Raw genomic sequence first — 27,927 nt, forward strand, 5'->3', positions numbered from 1 at the left:
AAACATCCTATACAGCTGTTTGCTATCGCCGGTTAATGCTTGATTTGATTGAATTTAGGCCCATGTTTTGAGGCAGTGTTTGTTTACAATTACATTGTTTACAAACAGTGGAGTTAAGCAAGCTTATATTTTGGGTTCTGATGGGGTATGACAGTTGAGCTAAGCTGGCATTTATAAGTTATATTCTTCAAGAATCAATGGGTATATATCATTCATTTAAAAGTCCCAAAATGTATGCTTAAATTTATTTAATCGCTTTTACAAAACATAATTTTGTCTAAAATTGAGAATGAGAAGTGCAAATATGCGGTGCATTACTGCAAGCTTACATTCTCTTAAAAAAACTTTTTTTTTAATGATTGAAATTAAATGTATTCCCATGCCAAATATACTTTTCTTTACAGTTTGACAACTTCAATTTGATTACATTTGCATATAATATTACCATTTCCATTGCCATTTGTCAAACTGCTGATGCTTTTTTTTGTGAATCATAGCATTAAAAGGGAAAAAGTACCTGAAAGATATACAGTATATTACCAATATACAAAAATAATAACGATATAATGTTTCCTAAAAGGGCCTACAACATTAGTGTTTAACTAACAACACACATTGTCATGTACAACATTGTCCTATACAGTAGACACCTCTAACTTCAGCTCTCTAATGAGGGGCTACAGGAAACTCTCCTCCACTTCAGGGGTACATGGAGACTGGGGGAGCTTGTCTTCTTGCGTGGGGGGAGGCACCTCTTCCTCTGTGGGTACTGGTTCTTCTAGGGATGCTTCTGGTCCATCCAGGGAGGCTGTATCAGTATCTGTCTGGTCGATTGTGCTTGGAGGACTAAGAAGGCAGAACAAAGATTGGTTTTACGTTATTACTGCTTTATTAATGTCAGAGGAAAATCAATAAGACCGAGTGTCAACTGCCAATTATTAATGACAATGAGCAATAAACAAAAACAACATAAGAAAACATTGTGCAGAATTGGGAAGTCCTCAAATGCTGCCTCTGACTCACGCAACCACACTCTTCCTGTGGGAAACAGCCACAGAGTTGACAGACAAGAGACATATCTGTGGAGAGAAGATCCTACGTTACCTTGATGTACTCTGTGTGGCGGTGTCCAGCACCTCACCACCTGCTTCTGCCTCTTCGACTACATGGATATCTGGGATGGCGATTATGTAGTCAGTCTGGGAGGGGCCAGCCTCCTTCCCAGTCTCCCCTATCTCCCCCGTCTCCCCTGTCTCCTGACCCGCTCGATCCCCTGAGGAGTGGTCATCTGAAGACACAGCCGGGTTCCCTGCCGGTATGGGTTTGGACCTGATCGCAGCGTGGTGGTCGCTCTTCAGAAAGCTCTCATTCACCTGGGTGTATTTCTGGGATGGTTTGGAAATTATATGGAGTTATTAATACATGAGCAATCAAAGTAGTCATAGCCATAGTGTTGAGAATGATTCTAGTTTTCCATACCTTTTTGTAAGCATCAGTCAGCAGCTTTCCCGTCAAATTAACCAGAGAGGAGAACAGTGGCCTCTTCTTGAATTTCTCATCCCAACACTTGCACATGACGTCATAGCTGAAAGAACATTTTTATTCCGAGTGAATCTCACCTTGTCCTATGCATGCAGTAGTTATTTTACTCATAACCGCAAAACTCCTACAGACAAAGAGAGACAGATGAGGCCTTACATCTCGTCTGTAGCGTGAGCGGGTTTGGGCATCCTGTAGCCTCTCTTCAAGGCAGCGTAGAATTGTTCGTTCATGGGAATGTCAGGATAGGGCGTTCCTCCTGAAGTTAGGCCGAAACAAGGTGTATACAGTGCATTCGGAAAGTATTCAGACCCCTTGACTTTTTCCAAATGTTCTTACGTTACAGCCTTATTCTAAAATTGATAACTACTTTCCCCCCCCTCATCAATCTACACACAATACTCCAGAAATAAAAAACAGAAATACCTTATTTACATAAGTATCCAGAACCTTTGCTATGAGACTCAAAATTGAGCTCAGGTGCATCCTGTTTCCATTGATCATCCTTGAGATGTTTCTACAACTTGATTAAAATTCAATTGATTGGACATGATTCGGAAAGGCACACACCTGTTTATATAATGTCCCACAGTTGACAGTGCATGTCAGGACAAAAACCAAGCCATGAGGTCAAAGGAATTGTCCGTAGAGCTCCGAGACAGGATTGTATCTGGGGAAGGGTACCAAAACATTTCTGCAGCATTGAAGGTCCCCAAGAACACAGTGGCCTCCATCAATCTTAAATGGAAAAGTTTGAAACCACCAAGACTCTTTCTAGAGCTGGCTTCCCGGCCAAACTGAGCAATCGGGGGGAGAAGGGCCTTGGTCAGGGAGGTGACCAAGAACCCAATGGTCACTCTGACAGAGCTCCAGAGTTCCTCTGTGGAGATGGGAGAACCTTCCAGAAGGACAACCATCTCTGCAGCACTCCACCAATCAGGCCTTTATGGTAGAGTGGCCAGGCGGATGCCACTCCTCAGTAAAAGGAACATGACAGCCTGCTTGGAGTTCGCCAAAAGGCACCTAAAGGACTCTCAGACCATGAGAAACAAGATTCTCTGGTCTGATGAAACCAAAATTGAACTGTTTGGCCTGAATGCCAAGTGTCATGTCTGGAGGAAACCTGGCACCATCCCTAAGGCGACGCATGGTGGTGGCAGTATCATGCTGTGGGGATGTTTTTCAGCGGCAGGGACTGGGAGACTAGTCAGGATCGAGGGAAAGATGAATGGAGCACAGTACAGAGAGATCCTTGATGGAAACTTGCTCCGGAGTGCTCAGGACCTCAAGCTGGGGAGAAGTTTTACCTTCCAACGACCCTAAGCATACAGCCAAGACAACACAGGAGTGGCTTTCGGGATAAATCTCTGAATATCCTTGTGTGGTCCAGCCAGAGCGCGGACTTGAACCCGATCGAACATCTCTGGAGAGACTTGAAAATAGCTATGCAGCAACGCTCCCCATCCAACCTGACAGAGCTTGAGAGGATCTGCAGAGAAGATTGGGAGAAACTCCCCAAATACAGGTGTGCCAAGCTTGTAGCATCATATCCTCTTTTGGAAGAAGCTAGCTAGCTAACGAAGAACAACAAAGAATATCTAGTTAACAGAAGAAAAGAAAGAGAAAATCAGGACAGAAGAAAAAGGATACCAAAGTCAAACAGTTCTCTAAAGATACAAGAGACAATAATACAAGAAACAACACTTCTGTAGCTTGTCAACTATGTGTCTGCCTATCCCTGTTCTCTCCCCTCTGCACAGGCCATACAAACACTTCACACCGCGTGGCCGCTGCCACTCTAACCTGGTGGTCCCAGCGCGCACGACCCACGTGGAGTTCCAGGTCTCCGGCAGCCTCTGGAACTGCCGGTCTGCAGCCAACAAGGCTGAGTTCATCTCAGCCTATGCTACCCTCCAGTCCCTAGACTTCCTGGCGCTGACGGAAACATGGATTACCACAGATAACACTGCTATTCCTACTGCTCTCTCTTCGTCTGCCCACGTGTTGTAGCATACCCCTAGAGCATCGAGCCAGCGGGGTGGTGGCACTGGAATCCTCATCTCTCCCAAGTGGACATTCTCTCTTTCTCCCCTGACCCATCTGTCTATCTCCTCATTTGAATTCCATGCTGTCACAGTTACCAGCCCTTTCAAGCTTAACATCCTTATAATTTATCGCCCTCCAGGTTCCCTTGGAGAGTTCATCAATGAGCTTGACGCTTTGATAAGTTCCTTTCCTGAAGATGGCTCACCTCTCACAGTTCTGGGTGACTTTAACCTCCCCACGTCTACCTTTGACTCATTCCTCTCTGCCTCCTTCTTTCCACTCCTCTCCTCACCTCACCCTCTCACCTTCCCCCCCTACTCACAAGGCAGGCAATACGCTTGACCTCATCTTTACTAGATGCTGTTCTTCCACTAATCTCATTGCAACTCCCCTCCAAATCTCCGACCACTACCTTGTATCCTTTTCCCTCTTGCTCTCATCCAACACTTCTCACTCTGCCCCTACTCAGATGGTATTGCGCCGTCCCAACCTTCGCTCTCTCTCTCCCGCTACTCTCTCCTCTTCCATCCTATCATCTCTTCCCTCTGCTCAAACCTTCTCCAACCTATCTCCTGATTCTGCCTCCTCAACCCTCCTCTCCGTCTTGTGACGGCCGGGCCGCCCAACAACCTGCCCACTTGACCCTATCCCCTCCTCTCTTACATTTACATTTTACATTTTAGTCATTTAGCAGACGCTCTTATCCAGAGCGACTTACAGTAGTGAATGCATACATTTCTTTTTTTTTTTTTTTGTGCTGGCCCCCCGTGGGAATCGAACCCACAACCCTGGCGTTGCACACACCATGCTCTACCAACTGAGCTACAGGGAAGGCTCTTCTCCAGACCATTTCCGGAGACCTTCTCCCCTACCTCACCTCGCTCATCAACTCATCCTTGACCGCTGGCTACGTCCCTTCCGTCTTCAAGAGAGCGAGAGTTGCACCCCTTCTGAAAAAACCTACACTCGATCCCTCCGATGTCAACAACTACAGACAAGTATCCCTTCTTTCTTTTCTCTCCAAAACTCTTGAACGTGCCGTCCTTGGCCAGCTCTCCTGCTATCTCTCTCAGAATGACCTTCTTGATCCTAATCAGTCAGGTTTCAAGACTGGGCATTCAACTGAGACTGCTCTTCTCTGTGTCACGGAGGCTCTCCGCACTGCTAAAGCTAACTCTCTCTCCTCTGCTCTCATCCTTCTAGACCTATCTGCTGCCTTTGATACTGTGAACCATCAGATCCTCCTCTCCACCCTCTCCGAGTTGGGCATCTCCGGCGCGGCCCACGCTTGGATTGCGTCCTACCTGACAGGTCGCTCCTACCAGGTGGCGTGGCGAGAATCTGTCTCCGCACCATGTGCTCTCACCACTGGTGTCCCCCAGGGCTCTGTTCTAGGCCCTCTCCTATTCTCGCTATACACCAAGTCACTTGGCTCTGTCATATCCTCACATGGTCTCTCCTATCATTGCTATGCAGACGACACACAATTAATCTTCTCCTTTCCCCCTTCTGACAACCAGGCGGCGAATCGCATCTCTGCATGTCTGTCAGACATATCAGTGTGGATGACGGATCACCAGCTCAAGCTGAACCTCGGCAAGACGGAGCTGCTCTTCCTCCCGGGGAAGGACTGCCCGTTCCATGATCTCGCAATCACGGTTGACAACTCCCTTGTGTCCTCCTCCCAGAGTGCTAAGAACCTTGGCGTGATCCTGGACAACACCCTGTCGTTCTCCACTAACATCAAGGCGGTGACCCGATCCTGTAGGTTCATGCTCTACAACATTCGCAGAGTACGACCCTGCCTCACACAGGAAGCGGCGCAGGTCCTAATCCAGGCACTTGTCATCTCCCGTCTGGATTACTGCAACTCGCTGTTGGCTGGGCTCCCTGCCTGTGCCATTAAACCCCTACAACTCATCCAGAACGCCGCAGCCCGTCTGGTGTTCAACCTTCCCAAGTTCTCTCACGTCACCCCGCTCCTCCGCTCTCTCCACTGGCTTCCAGTTGATGCTCGCATCCGCTACAAGACCATGGTGATTGCCTACGGAGCTGTGAAGGGAACGGCACCTCCATACCTTCAGGCTCTGATCTGGCCCTACACCCAAACAAGGGCACTGCGTTCATCCACCTCTGGCCTGCTGGCCCCCCTACCTCTGAGGAAGCACAGTTCCCGCTCAGCCCAGTCAAAACTGTTCGCTGCTCTGGCACCCCAATGGTGGAACAAGCTCCCTCACGACGCCAGGACAGCGGAGTCAATCACCACCTTCCGGAGACACCTGAAACCCCACCTCTTTAAGGAATACCTAGGATAGGATAAAGTAATCCTTCTAACCCCCCCCTTAAAAGATTTAGATGCACTATTGTAAAGTGGTTGTTCCACTGGATATCATAAGGTGAATGCACCAATTTGTAAGTCGCTCTGGATAAGAGCGTCTGCTAAATGACTTAAATGTAAATGTAAATATCCAAGAAGACATGAGGCTGTAATCGCTGCCAAAGTTGCTTCAACAAAGTACAGAGTAAAGAGTCTAAATACTTATGTAAATGTGATATTTCAGTTTTTTATTTGTGATAAATTTGCAAAAATGTGTAAAAACCTGTTTTTGCTTCGTGATTATGGGGTATTTTGTGTAGATAAAACAAATATTTAATTCATTTTAGAATAAGGCTGTAACGTAACAAAATGTGGAAAAATTCAAGGGGTCTGAATACTTTCCGAATGCACTGTAACTAATATCAAGAAATACAGTCATAGATATTATCTCTAGTTGCAATAAGTAAAGAATCAAAACACATCTGTTCTATGCAGAGACTTTTGTATTTACCTAGAGTAAAGATCTCTGAAAGCAGAATGCCAAAAGACCAAACATCGCTCAAGGTTGTGTAGAGGTTCTGGAAGATACTCTCTGGAGCCATCCACTTCAGTGGCAGGAATGTCTATAATATCACAGACATACTGTAGGTAATCAATTTTGGGTAATGACAGTTGTAATACAGAGTTACAGATGTAATTATGGAAAATGGCCTTCTGCTTTTGGTACAGTGAAGAAAATGTACATTGTTTTGGTATTCTGACCGAAGTCCTGTACCATCTATGGCATAATGACTTTTGGAAAGCTGTTTCACATCCTCTTCTGATCGAAGACCAAAAAAGCCAAAAGCCAAGAAAACCCCAGTGGAAAGAGTCTGCAGCCCAGATATCCAATAACTCAACCACATTTCTGGCAAAAACAACTTCACCCTACTAGGAAGTTTTAGCATTTAAAAACCCTGAAAATGGCGTCTGCGCCATCTTTTTAACCTAAAACATATTTTACTCTCAGGATGTACAGAATTAACCAACAAGGGGGGAAAAAATTGCTAAAACCATTTAAACATTATAGTGTTGTCGGTCAGATATTTTGCATAAGTAGGTCATATTTACCCACATCTCTGGAAGTTCCTTATCAAAAAATTGTCTTTCAGTTTCAATCACTTTCATCTCCGAACAGAATGACTGTTTGGTTGGTTCTTCCCTACCTTTACTTACTGCACATCTTCCAATGGCATGTAAACAAATACATAACGACAAAAAAAACGAAACAAATGAACTCACGTTGCCTTTGGCTATGTAGTTGGAGTCATTCATGACATCACGGGCCAGGCCAAAGTCACAGATCTTCACCAGCTTTCCCTCGCAGATGAGAACGTTTCTTGCAGCCAGGTCACGATGAACACACTGTGAGGACAGGGCCAACAGTATAGACTATTATTGGAGTTCATGTGGGTTCAGTAAGGTAATTTACACATGTTCTCCAGAATTAAGGAACGTTTGATGTGACAAGGCAAGAAATGTCATGATATGAATAAGGATGTATTATGAAGCTATTCCATAGTCATACATTCTTGGACGCCAGAAAGTCCATGCCCTTAGCCACTTGGTAGCTAAAGCCCACCAGATCTGTGTAGCTCAGAATTGGGGAGTCACTGATAGACAACGGGACGTCTGCTCTCTCTTGGCCTGAGCAACATGAAAAGAGAACATCAAATTGTCATAAACTTTGAGCCAGACCGTGCAAACAAATGACCAACTGATGGTGTTTATCAAAAGAACAGTGTTAGAAGGCATCGTCTGGTTACACAAGAGGTTGAAACATATATATATTTTTCTGGAAGATGCTTGCGTGTCAACACTCTTAAGTGGAGAGAAAGGCTTCCCTATTTTGGTCTCTCCGGTAGTATTTCAACATCAGGGGTCTGTTTGTCTGCTCACCATCTGCCTGACGGATGTTGAAATGTCTTCAACACACTAAAGTAGCGTGAGGAGGACCATTGTTTGCTCCTGCTTCCCATAATACATGATGAACAACCAAGTTTTCATCAACTAAAATGTTGCTTTTATGAAGTGTTTTATGCCTTCAGTATTTATATTTTGTAAAAACAAAAATTTATTCCACCTTTATTTAATTTAACCAGGTAGGCAAGTTGAGAACAAGTTTTCATTTACAATTGCGACCTGGCCAAGATAAAGCAAAGCAGTTCGACACATTCAACAACACAGAGTTACACATGAAATAAACAAACATACAGTCAATAATACAGTAGAAAGTATTATATAAGTCTATATATAATGTGAGCAAATGAGGTGAGATAAGGGAGGTAAAGGCAAAAAAGGCAATGGTGGCAAAGTAAATACAATATAGCAAGTAAAACACTGGAATGGCAGATTTGTAGGGGAAAAAAGTGCAAAGTAGAAATAGAAATAATAGGATGCAAAGGAGCAAAAATAAATAAATAAATACAGTAGGGGAAGAGGTAGTTGTTTGGGTTAAATTATAGATGGGCTATGTACAGGTGCAGTGATCTGTGAGCTGCTCTGACAGCTGGTGCTTAAAGCTGGTGAGGGAGATAAGTGTTTCCAGTTTCAGAGATCTTTGTTGTTCGTTCCAGTCATTGGCACCCGGTTCCCTATATAGTGCACTACTTTTGACCAGGGCCCATAGAACTCTGGTTAAAATTTGTGCACTATATAGGGAATAAGGTGCCAATTCAGACACACCCTATTTCTTTGTAGAAAGCAGGGGTTGAAATGGAAATACATTTCCAATCGGTTCACTTTGAACAGAACCCTTATTTATTTTATTCCGTTCCACTGCTCCAACCAGCAAAATAAAGTTCTGAACCAGTTCAAACCTCCCAAAAAGTACCGGTTTATATCGTTCCTGTCTGTTCATTTTTAAACCTCTGAAATTGTCACGATTCCCACCGACGGTGGCGCCCCCTCCTGCTCGGGTGGCGCTCGGCGGTCGTCGTCACCGGCCTATTAGCTACCACTGATTCCCTTTTTGGTTTTCCCTTCTTTTTGGTTTTGTGCACCTGTGTTAGTTTGGTTAATTAGCGGGGCTATTTATGTTAGCTGGTCCGCTTCCGTGTTGTGCGGGATTATTTCTATTGTGACGGCTCATGTTCGTGTCGGCGCTATTTTACGCCGTGTGTATTTTCTCCCCTGTGTTTGGGAGTATTTGTTTGATGAGTGAGTGTAAATTAAATACGCCTCTACCCTGTGCTCGCTGCTTCCTGTGCCTCATTCCTTCACCACAACTGCCAACCCGTTACAGAAATCATACTTTTTTAACAATTAGCTCGACATTAAATTACTTCACCAATCATGCGCTGCGGATAGAGCAGCTTGCTATGGAGCAGGAAAACTATAGCTCAGTGAGTTGTTTACATGCTGTGATAGAAAGACAAGTGTAGGGCACGAGATGCAACTGACATTTTGCTGGTGTGGAGAGTGCAAGGGAGGGTGAATGAAGGAGGAGGAGGCTTGGCTTGAAGTGCTGGGCATCTTGTGATGACATGCATTATCTGAATTAGGCCCACAGAATTATGCCTGTAGGAGTGGCTTCTATAGAGGAACTTTGAATGTGTTTGAACTTCAGAGTTGGCTAAACGTTGGACCAGAACTAGCTAGCTAACAAGCTTGTGTGTGCAGAGCGGCACCTGGATTAAAAGCACATCTTACCTTTTTGTAGTTAATACATCCAATGTGAAAGGTGATAACTATAGAATCCCTAACTAGCATTGAAAAAGTGAATCCATTCTCCTCTAATAAAAAATCTCTCTCCCTAACTTCTGAATCATACTTACGTCAGTAGGCTACTAGACTATGCTTGGAGGGGGATGGGCAGGTAGCCTAAATGAACACATACTGGCAAAGATTTTCATCTGGCATGCAGACACTGGAAGAAGTTTCTGATTGACAGAGGGAGGGCTTTGAATAGGCGCTTCGTTGCGTTTTTTATGGGACTGGAAGAAATGGCCAGAATGTAAAATTATGTTATTAATCAGTTCCATGTTTTTGAAATAACATTTCTGTTCAAGGAAAGTATAGATCACTTTCGTTCCCGGTTCTGATTCTGTTCCTTGTAGTTATTTTTTTTTTGTAAAGTTATTTTTCTGGTTTTTGGTTCTGGTCCCTGAACTGGTTCCAACCCCTGAAAAAGAAAGTGCCCACTGGGCACAGGCAACATCTATTCCACATTGGTTCAACGTCATTTAGTTGAAACGACATGAAAACAATGTTGATTCAACCAGTGTGTGCCCAGTGGATAATGTGTACACAAATGTACCTTGTCCTTGGTAGTTGTTGTCCTGATGGTAGGGTGTCTCATTGACTGAAGGCTCGATGTCTGCATACTTGATGTTGTCACTCAGCTCTTGCATTGGGACATAATTTAAAGATTCTTCCTTGGTCATGTCCATGTAACCCCCATCGCTCTCACTGTCAAAAACCAAGGGCACAATTTGTTACAATAAGTGATAGTACATCTTTGACTTACAGAAAGCATAGGCCTCTGAATACATTTTCCAATGCAACTAAACATTGAATGCTGATGGGTGATTTTGCAATGTAAAATCAGTAGTGTGTATTTCGGAAGGCATCAGTCTTGCCTTTTTCCTTGGATTTGGACTGTACTCTCTGTGCTGTTCCTGCACATATCAGCATCCCTGCGGTTTTTGTCTGCATAGTACTGCAGGAAGGTATGCTTGTTGCGGTGAAGGTAGTCAGCCAGGTCACCATAGCAACAGTACTCAGTTATGAGGTAAATAGGACCTTCAGGACAGAGAAAAGTGGGCAGTTGTTAACACACACTTTGACTAACTTATCAGAATATGTTAAGTCTATAAGCAGTGGTATGCTTTCCAGTTCCCACCTCGTTTCGTACAAGCCCCCAGTAGGTTGACGATGTTTAGATGGGGCCCAAGGTGACTCATTATCTTCAGCTCAGATATCAGAGCCTGAGTCTCACTTGTCCTTGCTGTGGCTGTCAGTCAAAACAATAGCAGAACATGCAGCGTTGCAATATTGTCCCATGGTAGAATGAGTACCGAGGTCAGTGGTTTGTGTGTAAAATGGAGGAAATGGCAAGCTGTTGGTAATAGTAAAGCATAAAGCACTCACACTTGAGCATCTTCACAGCCACTTTGGTGGTGGACTGAGAGTGACGAAGGCCATAGGCTGTGGCCTCCACGACCCTCCCAAATGCTCCAGAACCCAGAGTGTGACCTGGTATGACAGAAAAGGAGGTGTACTGTTAGCTTAGCTCATGTCAAATATATCAATACATCATGATTCATAAATAGGCTATAGTATTCACACAATTATACTAAAACATTCCCTGTAATATAATAGTCGCTCACCCAGGACCAGGCTGTCCCGGGGCACCTCCCATACACAGTCATATGGCAGGTGCATGGGGTCCATGTAGGTGTACTTATGGCCATCTGAGCTCACTGACTCGATCACCTTCCAACGGATCTCATACCGGGGCTTCTAAAGGCAGATACTAAAGGCTGTCAGAGTTTTATATATTATATATTTAAGTAATAAGGCACGAGGGGGTGTGGAATATGGCCAATATACCACAGCTAAGGGCTGTTCTTGCCTGGACACAGCCCTTAGTCGTGAAAAATTGGCCATATATCACAAACCCCTGAGGTGCCTTATTGCTATTATAAACTGGTTACCAACGTAATTAGATTAGTAAAAAATAAATGTTTTATCATACCCGTGGTATATGGTCTGATATACCATGGCTGTCAGCCAATCAGCATTCAGGGCTCGAACCACCCACTTTATAAACAGTATTATACTTCATTGTCCCCAAGGGGAAATTTGTCTTGGACAATGAAAGAGTGCTGCTGCTTCCACAAAAATACATAAATACATAGAATCAACAGAAAGTTTGTTATGCCAGGCAAGGCTGTTACTTAAGTGGCAGTTCCACATGATTTAAGACCTACTGGCCAGGCTCCAGTCAATTATTGTAATCCTCGCTAATTTTACAATCTCATCTTTCAACAGTAGCATCACTACCAAGACAAATGTGATGGGAAGGAGATTGGTTTCTGTTTGGGGGGGTCACCTTTCTCCAAAGGGCGATGAGGATGATGAGGAAGATGACGGCAATGACCACCAGGGCTAACACTGCAGCCAAGACAGCCACCTGGGAGAACAGAGCTGCAGATACACACACACAGAGAAGGAGCTCATACAAGAGGACAACCTCTGTGTTCCTTATTCATACTCTGTTAGTCAAAGTCAAAGACTTTGCCAAAGACTAATACATTTCTAGGATTTTATTTGTATAAATATGGCTGTAAAGTGTATTGAGGCTTTTGATCAATGCACTTTAAATAGATTGTGATTTGAAAGAGTTTTTATCAGTAAATCAAAAGTAATCAAATTGTTTCCATTTTAAATGAAATATTTTAAATGACAGTTACTGTAACTGCTTATAGCTTATTTGCATATATGTAAATACGTATCGCTTATTTGCATGAATGCTTACAGTTCGAGACCAGTTTGATGTCCCAGGCCCTGCGCCCTCTCTCGCTGCGGGCTTCACAGCGCACTGATGTAATACCCCCCATGGTCTGGAAGGTCAAAAGGCTGCGGACATGGTTGACCCCTGAGGCCTCGATGTAGCTCACGTTCATCTGGATGCTGACGTTGTCTTGGTCAGCCGACAGAGACTTCCACGCTGTGGTCTTATTACTGCATCTGGGTGAAGATGTCATAATTAGCATCGATGGTGATAGAAAATATGCTTGTTCAGTTCGTGAGACTTTCTGTCTGAGCGAGATATTGGGTGACTGATAAAAAAAACAGCTATAGGCTATTGAGAGTCCAAAATAAGCAACAGGTCTAACAAATATCACTCAATTGTTTAATTACAATGTGTGACCCTATTGTAACACTGCCCTCTACAGATTGAGAGTAAAAGTCAAAACACAACTGAAGAGCCAGAATATGCTTCATTGTGTTGGTCAGTATTTCCAGGGGTCTGTTCCCTTACTTTCCAATGCTTTCACAGCTGTACCAGTGAATGGTGGGTGTGGGAACCCCCTCTGTGACACAGAGCACACCGTGGCCCTGGTCCATATGCTGGTCAGACAAATCTATTATCTTCGGGGGAGCTGCAGGGAGAGGAAATATCCAATGAGACAGTGAAAGGTAGTGAAGCATAGATACACTGAACAAAAATATAAACGCAACATGTAAATGGTCCCATCTTTCATGAGCTGAAATTTAGTCATTTAGCAGACGCTCTTATCCAGAGCGACTTACAGTAATGAATGCATACATTTCATGCATTTTTTTTTGTACTGGCCCCCCGTGGGAATCGAACCCACAACCCTGGTGTTGCACACACCATGCTCTACCAACTGAGCTGTGATCCCTGAAATGTTCCATATGCATAAAAAGCTCAATTTCTTTGCACAACGTTGTTTACATCCCTGTTAGTGAGCATTTTTCCTTTGCCAAGATAATCCATCCACCTGACAGTTGTGGCATAACAAGAACATTGTGCTGGGGACAATAAAAGGCCACTCTAAAATGTGCAGTTTTGTCACACAACACAATACCACAGATGTCTCAACATTTGAGATTGCGTGCAATTGGCATGCTGACTGCAGGAATGTCCACCAGAGCTGTTGCCAGAGAATTGAATGTTCATTTCTCTTCTGTAAGCGACCTCCAACATCATTTTAGAGAATTTGGCCTCACAGCCCCAGACCACGTGTAACCACACCAGCCCAGGACCTCCACATCTGGCTTCTTCACCTGTGGGATCGTCTGAGAACAGCCACCCGGACAGCTGATGAAACTGTGGGTTTGCACATCCAAATAATATTTGGACAAACTGTCAGAAACCGTCTCAGGGAAGCTCATCTTCATGCTCGCCGTCGTCACCAGGGTCTTGACCTGACTGCAGTTCGTAACCGACTTCAGTGGGCAAATGCTCACCTCCGATGGCCACTTGTACGCTGGAGAAGTGTGCTCTTTACACGTCATGTGGGTGAGCGGTTTGATGATGTCAACGTTGTGAACAGAGTGCCCCATAGTGGCGGTGGGGTTATGGTATGGGCAGGCATAAGCTACGGACAATGAACACAATTGCATTTTATTGATGGCAATTTGAATGCACAGAGATACCGTGACAAGTTCCTGAGGCCCATTGTCGTGCCATTAATCCGCCACCATCACCTCATGTTTCAGCATGATAGTGCATAGACCCATGTCGCAGGGATCTGTACATAATTCCTGGAAGATGAAAATATCCAAGTTCTTCCATGGCCTGCATACTCACCTGACATGTCACCTGTTGAGCATGTTTGGGATGCTTTGGATCGACACGTATGACAACGTGTTCCAGTTCTCAAACAATATCCAAGAACTTCGCACAGCCATTGAAGAGTAGTGGGACTCTAAGTGAAGGAGATGTGTCTCGCTGCATGAGGCAAGTGGTTGTCACACCAGATACTGACTGGTTTTCTGATCCACGTCCCTGCATTTTCTTTTAAGGTATCTGTGACCAACATATGCATATCTGTATTCCCAATCATGTGAAATCCATAGATTAGGGAGTAGTTAATTTATTTTAATTACATGAACTTTAACTCAATAAAATCTTGGAAATTGTTGCATGTTGTGTTTACATTTTTGTTCAGTGTAGTTGATTGTTTAATCAATAGAAGAAACTGTTCAACATCCTTTAAATTCAGACATGTTAACTCAATAAAGAAAAATGGCTCAATAGTGATCCCATCTAATGTAGATATGTCTGTCCAGAGTTGATAATGATTCAGGCATGTATCTTACACTTGACTTGAAGATCAAAGGTTATCTCCTTGACGTCGTCTTCATTGGCCACCTGGACAGTGTAGAGGCCCCTCTGTTCCATCCTGACCCTTACCAAGGTCAGAGTACTGAGGTAACTTAAGGTCAAAGATCAAACAGAACACAATCAATATCATGGGTCTTATGTACTGATTCTCAATTTCATTGTCACCATAATAATAGATTTCTTTGTTGGGTTGTTCATGATCATGTATGATGGGTACCTGGTCTCATGCACCTGTCTGGTGTCCATGGATACAGTTTCCCCAGTAAGGGTGGTGTTGTCTCTGGTCCAGAGCACCTGAGGTTTGGGATATGCTTCAATCTGCACTTTGAGCTCAACGCTCTGATACTGCAGCGCTGAAACATTAGTGTTGATGGAGGGTTCCAAATCTACAAAGCCCCGTTCTGTAAAATGATATTTGAATAGAAGATCACTACCTTATAGATGCATGGCAAGAACATCAATCAGTTAGATACTTTCCAAAGCAGACACACACAAAGCCCATGGAGGCCCCATTACATTGTGCATAGTATTGCCACCTTTTCACTCGATTTAATGAAAAGTTACTCAGCTTATGTTGTTGTGAGTTTGGAAACGCTTTGAGGGTGGTTGCTCACCCAGAACAGTGACAGTGAGATTATCCATGGCTGACTTTCCGGAAAAAGGGTCCTGCACTCGGCAGATGTACTGGCCAGAGTCCTCCAGAGTGACACTGGAGATGTTCAAGAAGGAGCGGATTCTAATCTCCGATAGAAAGTCTGTCAGTGGCTCAATTGTCTTCAGATGGAAACAAAATATAACAGAAGTAAGAACAGCATTGCAACAACCTAATTATCAACAAAAGAGATGATTATGCTTGGTAATATAGGTCACATATTGTCCACTCACCTCTTTACGAGGAAAATCCCATTCGAAGTAAACTATCTCTGCTTCTTCTACAGTACAATTAACCATTAAGGCCTCGCCTTGTTTCAGCACAGTCTTTGAGAGTGTCATGAAGGCGTTCATGGATTTGGGGACTGGAAAGAATAAATCGGAAGAGGACATTATAACAGGTCCGAACTTCCTGCAGCCTGGTCTTCAATAAGCATTTTACAGCTTTTTAAAGAATATTTTAAGATTGTGCATTGAGACACTTTTTTTTATTTTGATTTAAGTTTCACTTTGAGGGTTGACACAGAGCCTTACCCACAATGCTGTAGACATAATACACCTGGGACGCCTTCTCCTCTTCGTTCATGGCACCTCGGCAGATGTAGGAGCTATCTTTCAGGATGGCGGTGAACCCTTTACTGGGGTGGTATGTTCCCTCCACAGAGGCCTTGTTGTCCCTCTCGTACAGGGTCACGTTAATGCCAGGGTCAGTCACCATGCAGGGAATGGTACCTTCCTCTCCCTCCTTCATCACTACTGCTTGCCGCAGGGGAAGAAACCATTCCTCAGGGTCTGAGGAAGTAAAAAGGGAATCAAAAACAATGACATTTCTAAAATAGCCTTTAGAGACACGGGGACATTGTATTCAAACGGTAGGGGGTGGTGTCAATTGTGAAACCAGCCCTAATTTGTATTAGCTTTGAATTGTAACAGTTTGTCCCTCCATAGTCCTCCCTAAAATAGAAGGTTCAGTGGTCTAGGATGGTCTAGTGGTCTAAGCCACTGCCTCCGGATCTCACATATCGCTGCAGCATCCGGCCCACTGCTATTTTAGCACACTCTCTCCTCTATCGTTCCGCTCTACCTCTGTCCTATCCAATAAAATAAAATACAAATGCATGAAAAAGAAAATAGAAGGTTCATAGAGGGTGTTTGGTCTCACCTGGTACAAACACCGATATGTCCTTGGCCTCCTGTGTAGAGGGCTCTTCACAGATATAGTTCCCAGAGTGCCTCCAGGTGACGTTGTGGAGGACCAGCACACTGGTGGTTCCCCTGTCCTCCACAGCCACTCCCTCCAGGCTGGGGTCGTGGGGAGACTTCCACGTCACCTTGCTCCAACCAGAACAGACCACCGTGAAGGAGGAGTTGGTGCTCAGTATGACCTCTTTCTCGCTGGGGCTGAGCTCCAGACTGAAGCCCTCTGGACAAAACTGCAGCAGCACTGGGAAATGTATTTAGCATTTATTAGGATCCCCAATTAGCTGCTGCCGAGGCAGTGGCTACTCTTCCTGGGGTTCAAACATAATGAGATGAACAACGCGAACACGTTACAAATGTGCAATCTTGACCAATTTACAATCCAACTACAGTGTAAAAACCCATTTAGCTTTTTCTTACCTGCAAAGATGGCCACCAAAGGCAGAGACTTTGCCAAGCCCAACTCCATAGTGCCAGTGTGAATTGATAACACTCTGGAAAATAAACATTGAATGGTGAAGAAGTCAGTAAAGGAGTACTGTGTAGAGAGAGGCCTTTAAATACTATGTATGTGATGTTTTTAGAGGGATTGTAAGCATGGAGGACTTGCCGTGTCTGGAAACAATTAGGCTCAAATAAAGAGTGGAGAGCACAAAGATGGCAAGGACACTGGGACAGGAATGAGAGGGTGTACTGGGAGTGCACAGAGCATGTCAACTCAAGTAAGTAAGGTCTGTGAAATGGAAGCTCACCAACCAGGGGTAGATGTAACATAGTAAGTGTAAATCTGTCTCCCTCCATTTAGTATGATATGTTACGTTTCGTATGGTATGTTTTAATTTGGGGATGTCCATCATCCATTTTGTATGATACACGCTTAGAAAAAAAAGTTGTATTGTATCTAGAACCAAAAAGGGTTCTTCGGCGAACCCTTTGAACAACCCTTTTTGGTTCCAGGTAGAACCATTTTGGTTCCAGGTAAAAACCCTTTTGGGTTCCATGTAGAACCCTTTCCACAGAGGATTATATACTGCTCAAAAAAATAAAGGGAACACTTAAACAACACAATGTAACTCCAAGTCAATCACACTTCTGTGAAATCAAACTGTTCACTTTAGGAAGCAACACTGATTGACAATAAATTTCACATGCTGTTGTGCAAATGGAATAGACAACAGGTGGAAATTATAGGCAATTAGCAAGACACTCCCAATAAAGGAGTGGTTCTGCAGGTGGTGACCACAGACCACTTCTCATTTCCTATGCTTCCTGGCTGATGTTTTGGTCACTTTTGAATGCTGGCGGTGCTTTCACTCTAGTGGTAGCATGAGACGGAGTCTACAACCCACACAAGTGGCTCAGGTAGTGCAGCTCATCCAGGATGGCACATCAATGCGAGCTGTGGCAAGAAGGTTTGCTGTGTCTGTCAGCGTAGTGTCCAGAGCATGGAGGCGCTACCAGGAGACAGGCCAGTACATCAGGAGATGTGGAGGAGGCCGTAGGAGGGCAACAACCCAGCAGTAGGACCGCTACCTCCGCCTTTGTGCAAGGAGGAGCAGGAGAAGCACTGCCAGAGCCCTGCAAAATGACCTCCAGCAGGCCACAAATGTGCATGTGTCTGCTCAAATGGTCAGAAACAGACTCCATGAGGGTGGTATGAGGGCCCGACGTCCACAGGTGTGGGTTGTGCTTACAGCCCAACACCGTGCATGACGTTTGGCATTTGCCAGAGAACACCAAGATTGGCAAATTCGCCACTGGCACCCTGTGCTCTTCACAGATGAAAGCAGGTTCACACTGAGCACATGTGACAGACGTGACAGAGTCTGGAGACGCCGTGGAGAACGTTCTGCTGCCTGGAACATCCTCCAGCATGACCGGTTTGGTGGTGGGTCTGTCATAGTGTGGGGTGGAATTTCTTTGGGGGGCCGCACAGCCCTCCATGTGCTCGCCAGAGGTAGCCTGACTGCCATTAGGTACCGAGATGAGATCCTCAGACCCCTTGTGAGACCATATGCTGGTGCGGTTGGCCCTGGGTTCCTCCTAATGCAAGACATTGCTAGACCTCATGTGGCTGGAGTGTGTCAGCCGTTCCTGCAAGAGGAAGGCATTGATGCTATGGACTGGCCCGCCCGTTCCCCAGACCTGAATCCAATTGAGCACATCTGGGACATCATGTCTCGCTCCATCCACCAACGCCACGTTGCACCACAGACTGTCCAGGAGTTGGCGGATGCTTTAGTCCAGGTCTGGGAGGAGATCCCTCAGGAGACCATCCGCCACCTCATCAGGAGCATGCCCAGGCATTGTAGGGACGTCATACAGGCACGTGGAGGCCACACACACTACTGAGCCTCATTTTGACTTGTTTTAAGGACATTACATCAAAGTTGGATCAGCCTGTAGTGTGGTTTTCCACTTTAATTTTGAGTGTGACTCCAAATCCAGACCTCCATGGGTTGACAAATTGGATTTCCATTGATTATTTTTGTGTGATTTTGTAGTCAGCACATTCAACTATGTAAACAAAAAAGTATTTAATAAGATGATTTCATTCATTCAGATCTAGGATGTGTTGTTTAAGTGTTCCCTTTATTTTTTTGAGCAGTGTACATGGAACCCATTTACATTTACATCATTTAGCAGACGCTCTTATCCAGAGCGACTTACAAATTGGTGCATTCACCTTATGATATCCAGTGGAACAACCACTTTACAATAGTCCCTCTATATCTTTTTTTTTGGGGGGGGGGGGATTACTTTATCCTATCCCAGGTATTCCTTAAAGAGGTGGGGTTTCAGGTGTCTCCGGAAGGTGGTGATTGACTCCCCTGTCCTGGCGTCGTGAGGGAGCTTGTAGAACCCAAAAGAGTTCTACCTGGAACCAAAAAAGTTTCTCCTGTGTGGACAGCCACAGAATCCCTTTGGAACCCTTTTTTCTAAGAGTGTATGTTACAAATTAGCTAGGCTAGGGGTTAAGGCTAAAGTTAGGGGTTGAGGTTAGGGATAAGGTTCGGGTCAGGGGTTAAGATTAGTGTTAAGGAAATCGTTAGCTAACCTGCTAAGTAGTTGCAAAGTAGCTAAAACATTTTAGGTAGTTGTTGCAAACTTACTAATTAGCTAAAATGCTAAAGTTGTCCGTGATGTGATCCGAACAGGCAACCTTTGGGTATACGCCCACCCACCCATCCTCCCTCCCCGCCCGCCCGCCCGCCCGCCCGCCTGCCCAAACTCCCTTCTTTCATTTTTGTCTTAAGTAACCATTCGAAATGTAACACATCTGTCACAGATTTACATTTACTCAGTAGCGGTGCATGGGTAAAATCACTGGGGAAGCCAAGCCAGAAAAGCCAGATAATTGCGTTGTTTGATCTATGACCTGTTAGTTCATATGCTTTGCGACCGTGATATATAGGCCTAAGACCGAGACAATAAGAAGACACACTGGCAGAATAAATTCAACCACACCTTTGTTTCCTCACAAAACCAGAGAGCAACCTCTGTCCAGTGAAATTCACAAAGCATATTGCAAACAGTTACATGACCCACAGCATGGTCATGCAAGTTAATGTTTCCGACATTTTCAGACTACTAAACAACTATTTATTTAGAACCACAGAGAGTTACCGCAAGTCGCAAAGAAAACACAAGCTGCCTCCACTATTCCAGCACCATTTCAACTTCAAACATTTCAGCATCACAAAATCACTGATAGTTAGTCTACAGTGACAACTAAAGGATACCAAAAACAATTTAGTTCAATCAACGTAAGCTAAATATGATGTGGCTTTCAATGGTTCTGATTTGTTACCTGTACAAAAGACATCTGTCCACAGAAGCAATCAATCAGATTCCAAACTCTCCACCATGGCCAAGACCAAAGAGCTCTCCAAGTATGTCAGGGACAAGATTGTAGAGCTACACAAGGCTGGAATGGGCTACAAGACCATCGCCAAGCAGCTTGGTGAGAAGGTGACCTTAGTTGGTGCGATTATTCGCAAATGGAAGAAACACAAAAGAACTGTCAATCTCCCTCGGCCTGGGGCTCCATGCAAGATCTCACCTCGTGGAGTTGCAATGATCATGAGAACGGTGAGGAATCAGCCCAGAACTACACGGGAGGATCTTGTCAATGATCTCAAGGCAGCTGGGACCATAGTCACCAAGAAAACAATTGGTAACACACTACGCCGTGAAGGACTGAAATCCTGCAGCACCCGCAAGGTCCCCCTGCTCAAGAAAGCACATATACATGCCCGTCTGAAGTTTGCCAATGAACATCTGAATGATTCAGAGGACAACTGGGTGAAAGTGTTGTGGTCAGATGAGACCAAAATGGAGCTCTTTGGCATCAACTCTACTCACCGTGTTTGGAGGAGGAGGAATGCTGCCTATGACCCCAAGAACACCATCCCCACCATCAAACAAGGAGGTGGAAACATTAAGCTTTGGAGGTGTTTTTCTGCTAAGGGGACAGGTCAACTTCACCGCATCAAAGGGACGATGGACGGAGCCATGTACCGTCAAATCTTGGGTGAGAACCTCCGTCCCTCAGCCAGGGCATTGAAAATGGGTCGTGGATGGGTATTCCAGCATGACAATGACCCAAAACACACGGCCAAGGCAACAAAGGAGTGGCTCAAGAAGAAGCACATTAAGGTCCTGGAGTGGCCTAGCCAGTCTCCAGACCTTAATCCCATAGAAAATCTGTGGAGGGAGCTGAAGGTTCGAGTTGCCAAACGTCAGCCTCGAAACCTTAATGACTTGGAGAAGATCTGCAAAGAGGAGTGGGACAAATTCCCTCCTGAGATGTTTGCAAACCTGGTAGCCAACTACAAGAAACGTCTGACCTCTGATTGCCAACAAGGGTTTTGCCACCAAGTACTAAGTCATGTTTTGCAGAGGGGTCAAATATTTTTTTCCCTCATTAAAATGCAAATCAATTTATAACATTTTTGACATGTGTTTTTCTGGATTTTTTGTTTGTTATTCTGTCTCTCACTGTTCAAATAAACCTACCATTAAAATTATAGACTGATAATTTCTTTGTCAGTGGGCAAACGTACAAAATCAGCAGGGGATCAAATACTTTTTTCCCTCACTGTAGATACATTTTGAACTTCCAGGGGCACAATGTATGAATTTATGGTTGGATCAGAGTTGCCGTTATAATCATTGGCCAGTACGGAGAATTAAGAAAAACCACAAGTCCAAATCCCTATCTTCATCCATGGTTAATTTAGGAAAGGGCCAATTTTAGCTAGCTAGCTAGCCACCGGAGGACAACAAACAACGAGATGCAACAATTCAAGAATGTTTCTATCAATGACACATTTTTTCAAGGGAGGCCAAATGCACTGCATCTCAGGGCAAGTGGTGCTACTATAGTACCTGGTTCGAATCCAGGCTGTATCCTGGCCGTGATTGGGAGTTCTATATTGCGGGCACACAATTAGCCCACCATCATCCGGGTTTGGCCAGAGTAGGCTGTCATTGTAAATAAGAATTTGTTCTTAACTGACTTGCCTAGTTCAATTTTAAAAAATGCTACTGGCGGCAACAATGTCATACTCTTTATGACCAGACACCATCCGATACATGGCCTATGCATACAGAGACAGAGGGGCGCTGTTTTGCTCGGATGCTTTTTCCGGTGAGATAGATTCAGGCTCTTGCGAATTTCAGGAAGATTATGGAAACTCAGAGAGACTAAATATTTTGTTTTGTTTCTTTGTCAATATTTGGGGGAAGCCTGGCTTCCCTTGGCATGCATGAATACACGCCACTGCATTTACTATGTTTCTTCTACTCTTTGAGGCCAGGCTGAGCTCACAGTCAAAATAGAGATGTCACAGCTGGGGGTTCCCAAAATCTATGACATACTGCTTCTGGAATTCACTACACCAACCAGCAGGTCTTTCTTCCTCTGCACTTTTGTAAAATGTTTGTATTAACCTATTGAGAGCAATTTTGTTTGTACAATCTGAGTCATGGTGTCTTATGATTCATCTTTTCCATTCAGTCACAGTAACGTTATGTTGTCAAGGCCATTGACATTCCAAGTCGAACATCATTGGTTGTCTCAGACCACTAGCTGCAGGACAAAGAAGCAGCAGGACACTGCTCTGCTGTCTGTCTGGTACCATGAATCAAATGCATACCTCTCTGCTACAAGACCCTTCAGCCAGCTATAGTGATTCTCAAGTGAAGTTAATGTCCTTCCCAGCTACATTATGTCTGAAAGGGAGAGTACAGATGGGGCATTGGTGGCAACTCGCAGGCAAGAGGTGCAGACAGACAGAACCTCACTGTGATGTGACTGCCATGTTAGCCTCTCTTTCTCTCTCTCCCTGTTTCCCTCCTTATGGTTTTACTAGAGCTTAAACCCCCCCCCACTTTCATTAATCACACTGCCTTTTTCTCTGGGGAATGAACAACTCAATAAACAGACCCCGGGCATTTTAAACAGAATTAAAAAGAATTGCTCTAGCTACCTGATCATTTGAATTTTGTGTTCCCTCTGGAAACAAACGGAATATGGCATGGATTTAATGACTAGACCATGCAGGCCAAGTATAAGGAAATTCCATCTGAAAGAAGCAATGTGTTTTCAGGGGAAAATATCAAGAGGTAGAGGAAGAGTGGTTAAGGGAGGAGGCCACATAGAGGGAGATGTTGGGAAAGAGCCCCAAAGATAGGGGGAATTTTCCACAGAAAGCCAGAAAGCCAATGCGATCAAAATACCTTGTTGAGATTATCAGCTCTTTTCTAACCAAGCATCCTCTCAGGACTCGTGCTCTTTTGAGGAATTAAAACAAACATTATTTGCCAGAAACCAAAACCTCTCTCTGGCAAAGGTTTGCAAATGAACTCTTTCAGAAAAGCATCAATAGTTTGTAAGCACATTGGCCCAGGTCCTATAATTTTAGTTGGCCGCTTCCCAAAGAGGGGCTGGAGTCAAAATGTCTAATAAAACAAAATAAACTGTCTCTATGTGACCTGGCCTCATAGATCAAATAAATGTTGTTTACATGAACACACACAAACTCATTTCACACTCATACTTCCTCCTCGCCAGGGAGGAGCCACTGAGTAAGTGAGAGATACTTTATCTAGAGGTCTAGGCAAATTCGGGATAAGACTGAATTCCCAACGGAACTGAACTGGGCATCAACTCATCAGTTCAATCAGTTAGAGTCTGGAGCATGGTGTTTACGAAACCCTCTGAGCTGAGCTAAAGAAGCCAGCTGCTTTCTTATCATTGTGAGGGTGGGCAGAACCTGGCCGTCACAGTGTCTCTGTGACGAGGAACACTGGCCTCCCTTGTGTGGGGGTGAGTGACTGACACACCAGACGCAACCAGCCTGCGAACGCAGATGCTGATCTGTGGCACCCTACCATAACCGCGCTGCATGCCATGTGTTTCCCACCAATCGGACAGGCTGCAAAACAAACTAACCCTCTGTTTCATATGGCCTACGCTCCTGTATCCGATTTAGCACCGTCAACGACTCCATGACTGGTACGTTTCCAGCCCACGTACAGTCTGCAGCAGACCCTCTCATTGGGTATGGCATATTTTCATTTAAAAAATATGTACTAAATTAAACACAAGCTCCTCCTAGCTCGTCGCAGGCCTATTAAATGGTAATAGGCCCTCGAGTAGCCGCTATAGCAAAATGCAATGGAAATGAAATCACACAGAGACCATCATTTCACCGTTTCAAATACGCGTAAATAAGCTGTAATCCTTGAGAGTTTGGCCTGACTAGATGTTACATAAACAACCCTGCAGCAGTATATTGATAGACAATTTTGTAGTTTTCAGTACTAAGCAAATGTTCATCTGTGACCCAAACAAGGCCTTAATCAATTTAACACATGTTCCATGCATTGTCTGGATTGAAGGGAGGGGTCGGTGGTGGTTATAGAGTAATCAGGTTACAGTGTATAGAGCAGTACCCAGTTCTGTGGTAGAGGAGTATTTTATGCCATTGTTTTTAGTTGAGGGAAGTCTTGCTGTATTACTTTTACCCCATTGAGGTTAGTACATCCTGTGATGGAAAGTAAGTGTCTAGTAAAAATGGAAGGGTGTATGAGCATGAAACTCTACACTGCAAAATCTGCTATTGCAATTTGGTTTCTTTTTGCACCATGTGATCTAGACGAGCTGTTTTTCTCACAGCTACAGTAGTGGGTTCCTTTTCTTTTGTTTTGCTTTCGGGTGAATTGTGTATCTGTAATGACATTCCACGCATGCCTTTTCTCATGTCTTCGTTCTTTGGTAAGTGTGCAAGAAAGACGGGAGGACACAGCAGTTTTGACTCAAATGTACAGAATAATAAAATGTTGGTAAGCGATGCTACTGAATCCACAGTTGAATAGTCAATATATAATGAGCTGTGTGGCACATCATTTTTTATATTTTACCTTTATTTAACTAGGCAAGTCAGTTAGGAACAAATTCTTATTTTCAATGACGGCCTAAGAACAGTGGGTTAACTGCCTTGTTCAGGGGCAGAACGACAGATTTTTACCTTGTCGGATCGGGGATTCGATCTTGCAACCTTTCGGTTACTAGTCCAACGCTCTAACCACTAGGCTATTACGCAACAGTGTGGTAACATCCTATGTCTATGTGTTCTTTGACCATTGTGCCATTGAACTGAAATCCAAGCAAGTGTTAATGTCGAACAGCCCCCATTGAAGGAGATGAGGGATATCCATAGAGGGTCAGTAAATCTTTCAGCGACGGCCTCTAACCAGACAGTGTGTGGCCGTCGTGGCTCTCAACCCATGTTACATGCTGTTTTCTTTTCATCTATCTTGGGAACAAGTTTGACCATCTTGTCGATGATGAGTATCCTTACATGTCTGGAAATACTATTTGGTTAAAGTCCTCTTGTTATCATTTAGCTGCCTTGCCTGAGGGGAAGGAACACACAGCAGGGGATACGCATACCAGCTGCACTGAGAGACAAGCTATTCGGAAAAACATCAGTTTGTGTTGTTCACCCTGACAATACCACAAGAGAGACCCATCAGGATGTGGATAGCTTTGTCACCCATCACCAAGTTGGGGATTTTATCATGCCCGAGAGCAGAGAAACCAGTAGTGTCTTCACATACAAAAGTGTGGGTTGGCAGTTGTGAAATAGTCTGGGCTGGTTGCAGACAGAGAGACGCAGCCTTGAAACCCTCCTTTTTGTGTGTTAGAATAAGAGTGGGAAGAAGAAAGATGATAAGGACGATATGGTCGTCACTTACCTTGGGAGAGTTCCTCTCCACATTTTTCACCACCCTGTCTTGTCTGTTGACTAGTAAGATAGCCCGTATCCTTTCTGAGTTGGAGAAAAGTCCTTGAATTTGATGTTGAGTGAGCTCCTTCAATTTGCAGGGATATATGGGTGGAAACCTTCCGTCTGGCGCATGCTTTAGGAGAGTGGGTGTATGGGAAGTAAACAATACACAACAATTCTCTTGAAGCCATTAGGGTAAACAGTTCCTCCTCCTTGAACAGGACAGCATTCTGGCTAGAATTGCTATGTCCGTTCTTACGACAAAAGGACAAACAAATCAATACAAAATAAATATCTTATCCACTGGCGGAAGTCTATTATTGCCTTGAAAGTCAATATTATTCCATTCCGATAAAGAGCGAGAAAAGAGAATGGCTGCTGCCTTTCTTTGAGGGTCCAAGCTCTATGTCTGTTTTCAATCTTGGCTTTTCAGCCCTTCTTTTTCCTTTTCCTTCTCAGGATGTGAGTGGCTGGCTAGAAAATGTAGGGAGCTCGCCAGAACCTTAGCTAGAGCTTTTTTTTATTTGTGTTTTTTTTTTGTGGGGGAAGGGGAAGCAAGGTCAGTGGAGGGATTTAACTGGTTTCTGTGAAGTCACTCTTGGACAGACAACGTCTAAATGTTCAGTGTGTGCTTATGTATGTATGAGTTTAATCGTCTTACATTAGCTAAAATAATATAATAGTGAAACTAAATTCAATACTTCAAAACTTGTATGACTTTTCAGAGACGGCATTTGGATCTTATTTATCCAGACTGTGTGCGGGATCATATTCATATGAGATTTCCCACATAGCACTGCTGTAGAGAGAGGGAGATGTTAGTGCTGGCATGTTCCTGCTCTCTCTGACACAGCAGTGTTTGTCATGGCTCTGCTCTGTGGGAGGACAGGCACGCACACACACCAACATGAAATGAGGCAGACCCTGATTACTGACCTCACCAGTTTTAGACCAGTGTGTGGGGGTAACCACGAAAATCAAATCGACGTTTATTGGTCACGTACACAGATTTGCAGATGTTATCGTAGGTGTAGCGAAATGCTTGTATTTCTAGCTCCATCAGTGTAGTAATAATACCTAGAAAACAATACAAAACACTATGCACATAATTCAAAAGTAAAAAGAAAGAAATTAAGAAATATGAGAATGAGCAATGTCAGAGTCCGGAGCACATAAATAAAGTATTCAGACCCCTTGACTTTTTCAACATTTTGCTACATTACAGATTTATTCTAAATTTGATTGAATTGTTTTTTTCTCTCATCAATCTACACACAATAAATACCCTATAATGATTAAGCAAAAACAGGTTTTTAGAAATGTTTGCAAGTTTATTACAAATAAAAACTGAAATATCACATTTACATAAGCATTCAGACCCTTTACTCAGTACCTTGTTGAAGCACCTTTGGCAGCAATTACAGCATCGAGTCTTCTAGTGTGACGCTACAAGCTTGGCACACCTGTATTGGGAAGTTTCTCCCATTCTTCTCTGCATATCCTCTCAATCTCTGTCAGGTTGGATGGGGTGCGTCGCTGCACAGCTATTTTCAGAGATGTTCGATCGGGTTCAAGTCCGAGCTCTGGCTTGGCCACTCAAGGACGTTCAGAGACGTCCCGAAGCCACCTCTGCATTGTCTTGGCTGTTTGCTTAGGGTCGTTGTCCTGTTGGAAGGTGAACCTTCGCCCCAGTCTGAGGTCCTGAGCACTCTGGAGCAGGTTTTCATCAAGGATCAAATCAAAATCAAATCAAATTTATTTATATAGCCCTTCTTACATCAGCTGATATCTCAAAGTGCTGTACAGAAACCCAGCCTAAAACCCCAAACAGCAAGCAATGCAGGTGTAGAAGCACGGTGGCTAGGAAAAACTCCCTAGAAAGGCCAAAACCTAGGAAGAAACCTAGAGAGGAACCAGGCTATGAGGGGTGGCCAGTCCTCTTCTGGCTGTGCCGGGTGGAGATTATAACAGCACATGGCCTAGATGTTCAAATGTTCATAAATGACCAGCATTGT

General features: G+C 44.2%; 1 protein-coding gene across 1 annotated transcript; it reads right to left on the reverse strand.

Moving 5' to 3' along the window:
* Positions 1 to 230: 230 nt before the first annotated feature.
* Positions 231 to 26,381, reverse strand: LOC100380851 (platelet-derived growth factor receptor beta). Its single transcript, XM_014195955.2, has 23 exons — positions 25,881 to 26,381; positions 17,034 to 17,107; positions 16,576 to 16,857; positions 15,948 to 16,205; positions 15,648 to 15,778; positions 15,377 to 15,536; positions 14,980 to 15,163; positions 14,738 to 14,853; positions 12,930 to 13,050; positions 12,423 to 12,634; positions 11,997 to 12,091; positions 11,272 to 11,404; positions 11,033 to 11,137; positions 10,785 to 10,895; positions 10,522 to 10,684; positions 10,200 to 10,351; positions 7,470 to 7,588; positions 7,184 to 7,306; positions 6,414 to 6,525; positions 1,699 to 1,798; positions 1,480 to 1,585; positions 1,105 to 1,385; positions 231 to 846 (listed from the first exon to the last, which is right to left on the reverse strand). The coding sequence occupies exons 1-23, from the start codon at positions 25,901 to 25,903 to the stop codon at positions 678 to 680; spliced, it is 3,330 nt and encodes a 1,109-aa protein (XP_014051430.1). The 5' UTR covers positions 25,904 to 26,381; the 3' UTR covers positions 231 to 677.
* Between the last annotated feature and the right edge of the window lie 1,546 nt (positions 26,382 to 27,927).

The sequence above is a fragment of the Salmo salar genome, chromosome ssa04, assembly GCF_905237065.1.
Source record: "Salmo salar chromosome ssa04, Ssal_v3.1, whole genome shotgun sequence".
Taxonomy (NCBI): Eukaryota; Metazoa; Chordata; class Actinopteri; order Salmoniformes; family Salmonidae; genus Salmo; species Salmo salar.

Excerpts from the sequence above, each read along its gene's own strand:
- LOC100380851 (XM_014195955.2), bottom strand. The coding sequence starts at position 25,903 with ATGTGGAGAGGAACTCTCCCAAG. Across the intron at positions 16,858-17,033 it reads TTTGGTGGCCATCTTTGCAG|TGCTGCTGCAGTTTTGTCCA; the intron begins GTAAGAAAAAGC and ends TACATTTCCCAG. Across the intron at positions 10,896-11,032 it reads GGCTGTGAAGATGCTCAAGT|CCACAGCAAGGACAAGTGAG; the intron begins GTGAGTGCTTTA and ends TTTGACTGACAG.